The 13,974-nt window shown below is 43.6% G+C and overlaps 1 protein-coding gene across 3 annotated transcripts; it reads right to left on the reverse strand.

Annotated features, from left to right (window-relative positions):
* Window positions 1–1,830: 1,830 nt before the first annotated feature.
* Window positions 1,831–13,910, reverse strand: HERPUD1 (homocysteine inducible ER protein with ubiquitin like domain 1). Of its 3 annotated transcripts, none has more exons than XM_055298356.2 (8): window positions 13,269–13,910; window positions 10,360–10,437; window positions 10,197–10,271; window positions 8,855–8,985; window positions 6,331–6,453; window positions 5,447–5,797; window positions 3,462–3,567; window positions 1,831–2,586 (listed from the first exon to the last, which is right to left on the reverse strand). In XM_055298356.2, the coding sequence occupies exons 1-8, from the start codon at window positions 13,413–13,415 to the stop codon at window positions 2,422–2,424; spliced, it is 1,176 nt and encodes a 391-aa protein (XP_055154331.1). In that variant the 5' UTR covers window positions 13,416–13,910; the 3' UTR covers window positions 1,831–2,421. The 3 variants fall into 3 exon arrangements, with proteins under 3 accessions (XP_055154331.1, XP_055154332.1, XP_063467955.1); XM_055298357.2 differs by having other exon boundaries at window positions 10,197–10,268; window positions 13,269–13,590; XM_063611885.1 differs by lacking the exon at window positions 1,831–2,586 and having other exon boundaries at window positions 5,604–5,797; window positions 13,269–13,614.
* Between the last annotated feature and the right edge of the window lie 64 nt (window positions 13,911–13,974).

A 13,974-nucleotide genomic window follows, 5' to 3' on the forward strand; every position in this document is an offset into this window, starting at 1 on the left:
TTTTCAGTCATTTACTTGCTACTTAATAATAAAGGCCCAAACCAATAATTTCCTAAGTATTCAGAGTGGTGTGTGGCCCATGATCATGGCACATTGAGTAGCTATGGTGGAAGCACTGAATTTCTGCCATGTCCCACCTGTCAGCCATCTTAGGCCTTAACTGCTGAGAGTCCTGTTTGCCCCAGTGGGGATGGGGTACCAATCTGAACCCTGGTTAGCTCTGTTCAGGGGCACCTTCCTGGCACTATTTATTTTGGGCCTGTAGAACCCAGAGTTTAAGCCACAAACTGACATTTCAGAGGGTGAAACCCCTGTTCCTTCAGAAACAGATGGTACCACAGCTGCCTGGTGCCTTGGGCCCCTTGCCAAATGGTGATGGCCTTGCCTCTGAAAAGCAGCAGGCTTTTTCCTAAACCAGCAGGACCTCATTCCCAAGCATGTGCAGAATCCAGCTGTTTGGCAGGAAGAGCACGTCCTGTGGTTGAGCTTTTACTCCTGCTGCCACCCTTCTTTCCTTGAGCTGGAGAGAAGGTGAGTAATTTCATACCTCATCGTTTTTCCCCCATCATTTCATACCTACTCTAGTTACAAGTCATTTCTTCCTTGAAGCAAACTATCTCTTCACAATTTGTGAATATTCATTGCCTTCTGATAGTTCTGTTATAGAGGCACACAGTTATTTGAAACTTTTTGTTATTTAACTCCTTACAAAAGGAGTTTCAGTTGGCTTTGAAAGCATAACTACACATAAGACATCTTTGTACCTACCCAGTGTCTTGCTATGAGTTGTTTAGTGAATGTTTATCTTATGTAAACAATGTTTCCAATGATGATTAATTTAAATGACCACAATCATGATAGAAAAGGCTGATTTACTTTGCCAAACAGAACACCTACACATAACATTACTCACGTAAAAATATATAAAACTTTGCTTTAAAGATTAGTCCCTGGCTGGGTGCGGTGGCTCACATCTGTAATCCCAGCACTTTGGGAGGCCAAGGCGGGCAGATCACCTGATGTCAGGAGTTCGAGACCAGCCTGGCCAACATGGTGAAACCTCGTCTCTACTAAAAATACAAAAAATTAGCCAGACATTGTGGTGGGCGCCTGTAACCCCAGCTACTCGGGAGGCTGAGGCAGGAGAATCGCTTGAACTCAGGAGTTAGAGGTTGCAGCGAGCTGAGATCGCGCCACTGCACTCCAGCCTGGGCAACAGAGCGAGACTCCATCTCAAAACAAAAACAAAAACACCACCAAAAAACAAGAAAAGATTAGTTACCACAGCAGTACTTAAAGGATTAAAATCACAAACATAAACTCAGCTTACAAAAGCATGAAATTTGAGCAGGTGAAACTATTGCAGATTTGCCAAGGTGAAACCACTAACTTTACTAACTTTAAATTTGGGGAATTTAACTTTGATAGGTTCCTATATAAGCCAGCACTGTTTAAATCAGGAAATGGGGGGAAACACAGGTATATTCTTAGTAAATTAAAACTTTCAAGCTGAGTGTGATGGTGTATGCCTGTAGTCCCAGCTGCCCGGGTGGCTGAGGCAGGAGGTGGCTTAAGCCAGGAGTCTGGGGCTGTAGCCAGCTACCATCCCACTTGTGAGTAGCCAATGTACTCTGGCCCAAGGAACAAAGCTAGACCCCATCTCAAAAACAAAAACACCAACAAAAACTTTCACAGCCTTACCTGAACATTCTTACCAGCACAAACAGTCCTTGTTTGAAAAACAGGCATTCAGGTTAAACACTGGCAACTCAGTATCTAGATAGATACAACAAGTGCAGAGTAAACTGCTAGGATGATAGGAGTCTCTGCCAGGGTCATTCATAGTAAAACTTTATTGAACAGAAAACCCAGCAAAGGTTTTCACCTCTGCAAAGTTACCCTTAGTTTAAAGTAAAGCACTGCATTTTAAAAAGCAATTATACATAAGTCTTTCCTAGAAAAGTCCTGCTAAAACATGTCTAGCAATTTCATTGATTATATAAAGTAGTACACTTAGTGTAATTTAAACATTCCAACAGGAATCAAATCGTACCAGCAGAACCGCTTCTGCATCTATGACTTCTATGTACAAACACACATGCAGACACACACATTTGGAAAAGTTCCTCAAGCATAGACATGCGACACCTAAGGCCTTCTACTTACAGTACCTATTAAACTACATACAGTATATATTAAAGCTCTTCAGAATAAAGACATGAGAAGCCTTGGGCATTTTTTGTTCACTAACTTGTATCGCGGCTTCATGTTTCCGCTTTTGCTCAATCACAAAAGCATATCATCATCCACACTGTTTTTTAAAAACTCATCATTGCCATGTCCAGGAGAGGCAATCTAGCTGGAGTCAGGTGATCCAGTCCATTCCTGTCAAAGCCTCCAACAGCTACAGCACAAACACCATCAGTTTGCGATGGCTGGGGGACCTTCTGGAAGAAGAGAGGCAAAGAACGTCTTGAAGACAAGCCATGCTGTGCTCATAAATGAGGGGCTGGTCTGCTCACCATCTAGTACATCCCTGTCTGGAGGGAGGTGGTTGGGGTCTTCAGTTTCAGGATCAGTGCCTTCCTACAGGTAATGAAACAATGAGAAACCAATTAGGGCTGTGATGAACACCAAATAATGTTAGGAGAGGGCAGGGTAAGTCCCTGCCCCCTGCCCCATAGGCACAGCAGCAGGCAGCCAGGACCCCAGGGAATGATGCCCTAGGCTGGATAGGGCTGTTTCTCAGGCTTCCACAGCACAACTGTGTTGATGTTGTCATAGTTTTGACTACTCCTGGCAGCAAATATCAAATAAAACAACTAGATCTGCAACTATTATTATTATTATTTTTGAGACAGAGTCTCACTCTGTCACCCAGGCTGGAGTGCAGTGGTGCGATCTTGGCTCACTGCAACCTCTGCCTCCCAAGGTCAAGCCATCCTTCCACCTCAGCCTCCCTAGCAGCTGAGAATACAGGCACGCCCAACTAATTTTTGTATTTTTAGTAGAGACGGGGTGTCACCATTTTGGCCAGGCTGGTCTTGAACTCCTGACCTCAGGTGATCCACCTGCCTCAGCCTCCCAAAGTGCTGGGATTACAGGCGTGAGCCACCACGCCCAGGCTTCAACTATTATTAAACTAGTAGTTAACCACTTCATACCAGTTCTTATGGTATAACACACTGTTACAGACCACTGAACGCTCAAAATAGTGGGTTTAAAAAAATGTTATTTACTTAAGCCAAAATGCAAATTGCCATGTCAAAAATATGTGATAGAATGTGATGGCACATTCGACGTTTTAAAAATAGCTACTGCTCTAAGAAGAAATGTGAACACATCATGAAATATTTAGCCCAATAAAATGGTAAACCACAAGCTGGAAATCTAAAGGTTAAGGATTTGAGAGCCTGGCATATCATGTCAAGCTCGCCTGGGCTTCATGGGAGGCTCCATACCTGTAAATTATTGTTGGGGTCCTGATTCACAACATCAGGAGGAGGACCATCATTTGGGAAGTTCTGAACCAGCCTCGGTCTAAATGGAAACCACCCAACGTGATGCCTTCAAAGGAAGCACAGAAAAGTCCATCTTAGCTGATGTCACAGTGAGACTAACTCAAGAATCCAAGGCTCCCCACCTCTAATCACAGCAGCACCCTGATAAGCTCACTGCGAGATCCATCTACAGAGGCATTTGATCACACTGTCTCCCAGACAATCTCACCAGTCTGTTAGGTCCTTGAAGGCAGGGACTGTGTTTTGTTCATCATTGCACACCCAGCAATATAAACAGCACCTGGCACATTGTATGCACTCAATAAATGCTTATTCATATGAACTAAACCTTACCCTTGAAAACCTGAACAGAGCGGGGAGAATGCATATACCTACAAAGCTGTAATTATATATAACATAATGACAACTACATTTGGTCATTTAAATATGTGATTCTAGAGACTACAGAAAATATTTTATTTGAAGAAACCAATTAAATCCCATCTTAAATATAACAGAATATTAACAATGATTAATTGTGGATATTTGAGTATTCATTATATTCTAATTATTCCCCTTTTTTATTTTTAAAAACTAAAATAAAAATCCATTTTTACTATAAAGGAAAATTTCTTCTTTTAGTTTCAACCATGAAGACCCATCACTCTAGGCCAGGCTTTCTCAGCTTTGGCACTAGTGACATATTGAGCCAAATATTTACTGTGGGAGTTGTCCTGTGCATTGTAGAAAATTCAGCAGCACTCTTGCTTCCACTAACTAGATGCCAGCAGGACCACTTCCCCTAGATGTGACAACCAAAAATATCTATACATTGCCAAATGTCCGCTGGGGAGAGAGGGTACAAAACCACCCCCAGTTGAGAACTACTGCTCCAGGCCACAGCTAAAACCAAATGTCAAGTATGTGAAGGTTCCCTTGCCTTTCAGGGCCGTGCTAACAGTCACTGCCTAACTTTACCCTGCAAGGCAGCTGTGGCCTGATAAAGGCAAATGTGTTCTCATTCAAAACAAATGCAATTTTCTGTTCCATGCCTCAGTATGGCTAAATAATTGTGGTTTGTGAGCCTGGAAGGTAAGGTAGCTTATCTAGAGGACAAGATAATATTCTTATATTAATACAGGATTGATATGTTCTTGGGACCATACAACCAAGCCATGAATTCCTTGTACTGAAAGTGCCAGAATAACATACTATTTATTATGTATTTATTCTAAGACAGGGTCTTGCTCTGTCACCCAGGCTGGAGTGCAGTGGTGCGATCTTGGCTCACTGCAACCTCTGCCTCCCCAGTTCAAGCAATTCTCCTGCCTTAGCCACCCAAGTAAATTACAGGCCTGTGCCACCACCCCCGGCTAATTTTTTGTATTTTTAGTAGACAGGGTTTCATCATATTGGCCAGGATGGTCTCGAACTCCTGGCCTCATGTGATCCTCCTGCCTCAGCCTCCCAAAGTGCTGGGATTACAGGCGTGAGCCACTGTGCCCAGCCACAGAATGATATACTATTTAAACACATCTCCTTCTACAATAACTAAGACTGCTCAAAAAAGAGCAAAATCTGGCCAGGCGCAGTGGTAGCTCAGGCCTGTTAATAGCAGCACTTTGGGAGGCCAAGGTGGGCAGATCACCTGAGGTCAGGAGTTAGAGACCACCTGGCCAACATGGCCAAATCCCGTCTCTACTAGAAATATAAAAATTAGCCAGGCATGGTGGCGGGCGCCTGCAATCCCAACTACCCAGTAGGCTGAGGCAGGAGAATCGCTTGAACCCGGGAAGCAGAGATTGCAGTGATCGCGCCATTGTACTCCAGCCTGAATGACAGAGCGAGACTCCATCTCAAAAAGAGACAAAAAACAAAAAAGAGCAAAATCTGCTTAGTGTGAACACAGTGTAGTGTAATTTATATTAGAGAAGCCATCTGCTTACAGGTACATAACGACGGTGGCCCCCATGACCATGAGGAATCTGCTCAGGGAGGAGTAGAAGTAGAGGATACTGAGAAAAACAGAAAATGTAGCTGCTGAATAGGTCCAATCCAACCAATCTCGATTTATTTCATCATCTTCTTCCACAATAGGGCCACCTTGTGCATTCATCCGCAAATTTTGATTGGCTCCAGGATTAACAACCACTTGAGGAGCAGCATTCTGATTGGCAGGCTGGTTTTCAGCTGGAAACTGGTTGTGAATAGGGGCTGGAGCAGGTGCAGAGACCACAGGTATCTCTTGTGCACTTGGTGGTGGAACAAAGGCCCCTGATGCGGCAGTGGCTGCTAAACTAAAATAAAAATGACAGAGGCAGATACTGTTGAGAGCAAAGCACCGTGAAGTCTGTGGCTTATTTACACAGCAGTCTTACTGTTAAGAATTTTAAGTAGGTAGATATGCCTTTGATTTTTCTTCAGTTTAGTGAGGAACTTCCTTATTAACTATATCTATAAATGCCTTTTCTAAGAAAAGCCACAAGGTGAATTTCACCTGGAATTAAACATCAAGCCCACTGTAAGATTATGGCACAGTAGCAAATTAAAATCCTCACAAAACTTTGAAGATACCACAAATTGAAAAGAAAGTAACATGTTCTAAATAAAGTCACTAAACTATGTATCAGACAAAAGCACCCTTGTGTCAATACACAAATCAGGTAGCAGCTGTCATTTACACTCCATCCACAGACCAAACAGGGCAGGGCTCTGCAGACTGATGAAAATACACTCATCCCTCCATTCTGAAATTTACAGGTAACATGGATAAAATTCCCCTCAATTCCTGGGAGCCCTGGCCACACCCAGCACACCGGGAAGGACTCACTATTGCATGTAGTACTGTCGTGCATATATCTGCTGGAACCAGGAAAGCTGAAGCCACCCATAGGGTGTGTAACCGGAGAAACCAGGACCTAGGCCTTGGAATGCCTGCTGGGCAGCTTCAGGCCTATTCATAGATTTAAAAAAACACTCATTTGGGGTGGGTTATGAACAAATGAAAACTAAGTTTAAATTAAAATCAAGAATTCAAATCGAAGAGACAGAAGAATGGGTTTTATGGCAGTTACATGGTAAATGACTGTATGATGCACCCATGTACCACAAGCACAGAAGGTACTAAATGACACAGCACTTCTACCGCAGTCCCATCCCACAGGAAAACAACAGCCCTTGCCACCTACTTGCTGAGTGCACAGATATATAAACAACCTTTTTGGGTTAAGTAGATCCCACCTCAGTTTTGACTTGTTGAGTCTCACTGCAGGTCTCAATCCACTGCTCATCTTTTAGAGAGCAGCTCAAAAGCCACGTTTCTCCCAGTCTTTCCTGAAGGAAATCTCTCCCATCCTTCCAATGTCCATTTCTTCCTCCACCCTACATCTGAATCTATAGTGAAGTGTGCATGTGGTATCACCTGTGCATGCTTATTGACCACCGGGGGTCCTGTACAGGCTGCTGGATCCACAGCAATCTCATGAAGGAGATTTTACAAGGGCAACCCAAGTACAGCTCAGGGAAGGCAGGGCTTTTGCACAAGGTCACTAAGCTAGTAAGTAGCAGGGCTGGATTTCAGAGCTGGTCTGATGTCAAAAGCACGCTTTTTTTTTTTTTTTGAGATGGAGTCTCGCTCTGTCCCCCAGGCTGGAGTGCAGTGGCGCAATCTCGGCTCACTGCAAGCTCCGCCTCCCGGGTTCACGCCATTCTCCTGCCTCAGCCTCCCGAGTAGCTGAGACTACAGGCGCCCGCCACCACGCCCGGCTAATTTTTTGTATTTTTGTACAGACGGGGTTTCACCATGGTCTCAATCTCCTGACCTCGGGATCCACCCGCCTCGGCCTCCCAGCATGCTGGGATTACAGGTGTGAGCCACCGCGCCCGGACAAATGCACGCTTCTTTAATCAGGCCACACAGCCCTCAACTTCATAGGGCAGGTGTATGTGAGTCATCTTTAGCTTTGTGCTTCTTACACAGTCAATTTCTTCAGTAGCACATCACAAAATTGAAATCATAATAGAATTGCCCAAAGATCAGAAATTGGTTATGTGGTCATTGCTGCCGTTCAACTCATATCCTCAAGCAAAGTTGTATGTACTGGCTGTTCAATAAATATTTGTTAAAGGAAATCAAGTTTAAATATGGTGAGATTCAGAAAGTCAAATATGAGCCTCAATTCTCAAGTTAAGAATAGTTGAATCAGAATAAGGGAAGTAGTTTTAAGTTTTTCTAACCAATAATTTTCTATCCAATAATTATCCAGTTTATATGCTGACAATCTTTTAACTAAATTCCATACACAGAGTATTTCTAAAATAGTATTCCAGTACAAGTAAGCCTTGGTATGATGCTGTTTTTGATCATTTAAGAAAATTACAGTGCATGGAAATAAAATGATAAAGTGCTTTTAAGATTTCTGTTAGATCTGATAATGGTATTCTAGATATACAAGATAACTAAAAGGTTTTCATAGTTATATACTGAAGAATATAGGGATGAAATAACATGATGCCTGGGAATTACTTTTAAATACTTTTTTTTTTTTTTAAAAAGGGAAAGGGTAATAGATGAGGTATGGTAAAACTCTGATTGTTATTTGTTAGGCCTGGGTGATGGTGTGGGGATTAATTATCCAGTCCCCACTGTTGTGTATATTTGAAAGTTCCATTAAGGGGGAAAAAAAGAAAAACTCATTCCTAAAACACCTGGCTTTATAAAATATTGTGTATAAAAAGTACTAGAAAAAGGGGAATGGGGAAATGGAGAGTTACAGAATGGCAACTTGTAGTTAACGAATTTTTCCCCAAAAACAAGGTATTCTAAGAGCTATAAAAATCCAAATAACAGAGCATTTAGTTCTGACTTTTGCTCTAAAGAAAAGCTTTAATAGTTATAAAAAAAATGGCCAATTTTTCTAGTACCCCCAAGTCTTTGGAAGGACACTTCTTAAACAGTCTCTCCCTTGTTGTCATCCATTGTTACAATAAAGCACAAAAGCCACTCAGCAAAGCAGCTGCACAATGCTCACAACAGCTGTTTTCTCCTGCAGCAGCACTAATTTCCTATCATGACGGCAACCAAGCGGTCAGCACAATGGAAGGATAAAAAGCCTACATTTTCTTTTTTTTTCAATATATGCATTACCTACTTTTTAAATTTGTGTGTACTAAAAGGCTGTGTATTAAGAAAAGTTAAATATATAAGAGCTCTTTAAAGCGAAGCTATTTATAAAGCAAAATTCTTTATGTTTAAAAGTTCTGATTATATACGTGTAAACATACCTTATTCTTAAATTGATGCAAACGAGGACCATTCATGTTGCATAAGCCAAGATCTTTATTATAACACTCACCTTGAGATGTTTTCCCATCCAGGGGAAGAAAGGTTCTGAAGAACTTCCCTTTGCCTTAAACCATCACTTGAGGAATCCTCAGGATACTGTCCCCAATTAGAACCAGCGGGCTGCTCTGTGGATTCAGCCACCTAAATAAGTGTAACATGAACACAGAACAAAGGAGCTGATGCAACTGTCTGAAATCAAGCAAAAGGAATTATTCTGCTGTCAAGGGCTTATGTCTCCTACCCCCTACCTCTGAACGTGACAAAATTAAATAGAAGCAACGTTATGTAAAAAATAGTCTGACATTGATTCAACATAATTTTCAATACATAGATGCTAAAATATTCATATTTTTTTCCTAGAGTACGCTACACTTTCATTAAAATCTTCCAATGAAGTTGTCATTGGTGAGAAAGCTTCCTGATAATGGTGCTAAATTTACACATTGCAGACATCTGACCAACAAGATTTATAAATACAACCCAGCCCACAACTTTCTAAAATAGTATTCCAATATAAGTAAGCCTTGGTATGATACTGTTTTTGATCATTTAAAAAAATTACAGTGCAGGGAAATGAAATGATAAAGTGCTTTTAAGATTTTTGTTAGAACTGATAATGGCAAAATAGGGAATTTGCTATGCTCTGTTCAGATGTTCTAGGAAATATAATGCAAATTTAGAGTGCATCACTACGTTAGAATACTAATACCATATATGCGAATAAACATTGTGAAATGAAAAATAAATGGTTTTGTCTGTCACATATAAGTCTTTAGAGCCAGGTCCAGTGGCACATGCCTGTAAGTCCCAGCTACTCAGGAGGCTGAGGTGGGAGGATTGCTTGCCTTCAGGAGGTTGAGAAAAGCCTGGGCCACACAGCGAGACCATCTTTTTTTAAAAAAAAAAATAAAGATCACTTGATAAAGACTCTGATCTTTTCCTATCCAAATAATCACAATGAAAATTTCCAAAGGAAATACATTCACTTTTGTAGTCTTTATAAAAATTAGTGGCCCCTTTGAAGAAACTTGCTATGTGCTAAATTCAATAAAAACCCAATTAGTGTTAGTTCAGTAATCTAGATACACAGTAACCATAGATCAAATCATATCCTAGAAGATAACGCAATATGTAACTCCATTTTTCTACTACAGCACTAACGGAACAATCTGCTACTATTAACCCATCACTTGTGTTGATAATACAGTTTCTAATTCCTAGGAAAGCAACAAAATATTACTTGGTAATAACACCATACAGTCTCTCAATAAAAGTTTTATCCAACTTCTTTTATTACTCCCCTGAAAGTCTGAATGATACAAATTGTTATCATCATGAAGAGGCAGACACACCTTGGCGCTGATTTCTGACATTTTTGAAGGACTCTTCACGTTGCACACCAGATGCAAAACATGCCGTTTTTCCTGCTAAAAGTAATAAGAAGGTACTTAAGGACCTGAACCTAACCTGGTGAGTGCTTAAAAACATTCAGAAGTTAATGTGTAAGTGAAGTACCTTTGGAAGCAAGTCCCTGAGACATTGGTGATCCAACAACAGCTTCCCAGAATAAATTAACCTCTGGTACTCTGGACGCTGATCATGGAAAGAAAGTGTAACACAGGTCAGCATTTCACCCCCACAAGTTCCTAAACACAGAATAAACTGTTTTATACAAGTAATCTGAATATGTGTGTTTCCCCCCAGCATCACGGGAAAACACTTTCTCAAAAGCCCCATATACAAGACTTCTATTTAGAAAGTGTCTAACTTTAACTGGTCTCTAACATGCAAATAAATACAGAATGGCAAATTATCGGCTGGGCATGGTGGCTCATGCCTGTAATCCAAGCACTATGGGAGGCCAAGGCGGGCGGATCACCTGAGGTCAGGAGTTCGAGACCAGCCTGGCCAACATGGTGAAACCCCATCTCTACTAAAAACGCAAAAATTAGCTGGGCTTGGTGGCTTGTGCCTGTAACCCAAGCTACTCGGGAGGCTGAGGCAGGGGAATCGCTTGAACCAGGGAGGCAGAGGTTGCAGTGAACCAAGATCATGTCACTGCACTCCAGCCTGGTCGACAGAGTGAGATCCTATCTCAAAAAAAAAAAAAAAAAAAAAAAAGAATGGCAAATTATCTCCAGTCCAAACTCAACTCCCAGGTAAACTGATTCCTATTACTAAACGCAACAAACAGCAAACAGGGCACCTACAACCAAACTGAGTTTGGTTTCAGAGAAAACTGAGAGTACTCCCAAGGCCAGCCTTAACCAAAACCACCTAGCAGTGCCCCAAAATAATGTGAAGCTACTCTAAACTGAAGCCTTCACAGACGACTTCTTGGCATACAAATGCAGTTATAGAGGAGATGGCGTGTGGGTGACATTATACACAACCACTCTGTAAGATTTAGTATCCCTATTTTAAGGGAGGAAAGTCTGAAAAATTGACTTGTCCAAGGTCATCTGCTGCCACAGCGTCACAATTCCAACCCCTCTTCTCCTCCATATCAGTGATTTTAACGCCATAGGGACTGCACACTCTTTTATACAAATCTCATTTTTTAAATCTATTTGAAACTCCTTCTAAACTGTACTTAAAAATAATGGCCTCAAATAATATTAACATATAATCTGTCTATTGGAGATCACTAATGTGTTAATCTACTCTTGCCAGAATAACTGATTATGCAAAACCTGGAATAAAGTGTTCCTGCCAAGTAGCTTGAGATAATTAAAGCAAGCTGTTTAAACAAACAGAACAGCAAAAAGTGCATCTACTTATCCATATACATCAGGATTTTTTGACACTGTGTAACTAAACCAAAATAAATATAATGAATGCTGTGTTCACCGTTTTTCTGACAGGTGAGAACTTTAAAGGTAAATGCTAATATATACACGAATTTGGAAAACAGTACCTTTTGTATATATAGGTCCTGAATTTATTACAGAGTTCAACCACTAGAAAAGGCTGGAAAACCACAGCTGCCAGTGGTTTTGAATTATTTTCCCCCTTTTAAAGGCCTAACTTGATATTGAGTCTTCACACAGATGACTGATTTGAAAAATATTAAGTAAAGCAAACAACTATTACAAAGTAGGCCTTCTCATATTATGCCATTTTCTACTACAGAAAACAAATCATAAGTATGTTTCAGCCATAATAATTTTTAGACACAAATTTGTATACCTGAGAGGTATTTGTTTACAATCTTAGGTCTTCAGACTGAACAGATGGGAGCGGCATTCCTCACCAAAGGAAGCCCTTAAAAACCCTCCTCCAAAATCCTGCCTTTTGCCATATGATGCAACCATAGGCTACACCTGCTTCACCAATTTGTGTACCCAATAGCCATTCTCATGGCAACACAGCCACCCAGTTTCTTGGAAGCAGCTATGGTGAAACTGAAAAATGGGCCAGGGTGAATTCTAGAGGACATGGAATGCAAGCTTACTAAATAAATATGCAAATTTCAAAATAACAACTCAGAAGGAAAACTCACTTCTAAAACATTCTTGACCACATGGAACAAAAACAGACACAGGCGCTACCACAAGTTGGAACTCACGACTTCACTATCTTTTCCTGCCCGGATCCCCTCTCATGTGTGATGAAGAATTATGCTCGTGGGCAGTGAAGAACACTGCTGACACTTACATAATATCAGAGCAGAAAGTAAATACAGGAAGGGCCAGCTTACAGCCTCATCACGTGGTGGCCAGGGCAGGCAGTGCTAAGGGTGATGTTGACAGATGTGTCAACCAAAACAAAGCAAGGAAGTCTTGCTAATAATGGAGAGGCTGCCGTCCTAAAACCAGACTGAAGGCGACTCCTGCCTGCTTCCATTCTCAGTCGCTCTTGGTCAGAAAGTACATGGGGCTCCACCCCGGACTCGGCAATGGCTGCGCGGTCCAGTGCGACAGGGAGGGGCACGGCGGAAGGTGGACAGGGAGGAAAAGAGCCACGTCCTGCTTCTGGGTGTGGGGCCTTCCGTCCACAGTGTCTGGGCGGTCCCCAGGTTTCTCAAGCCACGGCCCCGGGTGGCACCTGCCCGCTCCTCTCCCCGCAGAGAGGCTATGTTCAGAAACCTCATTTTGCAGCACGGATGTTTTCTTACTTCTAGCCATTGGGTGCAAGCCCAGTTAGGAACACCGAGTTGCCTGGCTGCTGGGGGGAAACAGGCTTGGAGGGTGAAATGACTCGCTCAAGGTCAGGCTGCTGATTACTGACGGCTCCTGGACAACAGAGGGGCGCCCGCGTCGGCGGGGCAGGGAAGGGGAGACCACAGCCCTGGGGGAGGTGACTGGCCGGGCGATCGCAGCCGTCAGCGGGAGGAGGCCACAGGACAGGGCAGCCGGACGTGGCATCCCCAGCAGAGGGCGGGGGACCACAGCCTAGGGGCGGGAAGTCGGGGCCGCTCTCACCGGACGCTCGGGGTAGACGCGGCTCAGGTGGGCCTTGAGGTGGCCCACGCTCCAGCCGCGGTCGCCACTCAGCTCCAAGTCGCGGTGGCGCTGGTTGGGGCTCTTCACCAGGAGAGTGACGGGCTCGGGTTCGGTCTCGGACTCCATGGCGGCGGCGGTGTCGGGGCTCTGCTGCGCTCCGAGGTGCCAGGCAGGCGGCGTCTCAGCCGCCCGCAATCTCTGCAACGACCGTTCACGTCTCTGGGGCGCGTGCCCCCACTTCAGGCGCCTTTTATAGGAGCCCCGCGCCTAGCTCTGCGGACAGAACGCTCTGTGGCTGCCGCCCATTGGCTGAGGCGGAGGCACTGTCCCAACGTGGCCCAATCGGCATCCGGATCCGGGTGGCAGAGGGCGGACCGAGCACGTGGGCGCGGGCTGATGCAACCAGCCGCCTCTGCGTCACCCAGAGGCGCGGCTGTGCCCCGGGAACCCGGGTTTGGTGGCCATGTTTGGGTGCGCTGCAGGCCGCGCGGGGAGCTTGGTCTGAGACCTGGGAGGCCCCCAGCTCGCGTGGCTGAGGGCGCCCGAGGCAGGGGGTGGGGAGTGGGGTATCCCAGCAGACCTCAGTTTAGCAGTCTCTGCAAATTGTTTCCTCACAAAGCCGCACCCCCACCCTTTTTCACCCCAGGTGCCAGTGCCCACTTCCCCTTTTCCTGGCTCCGGTGGC

This window comes from Symphalangus syndactylus, chromosome 11 (genome assembly GCF_028878055.3).
Source record: "Symphalangus syndactylus isolate Jambi chromosome 11, NHGRI_mSymSyn1-v2.1_pri, whole genome shotgun sequence".
NCBI lineage: Eukaryota > Metazoa > Chordata > Mammalia > Primates > Hylobatidae > Symphalangus > Symphalangus syndactylus.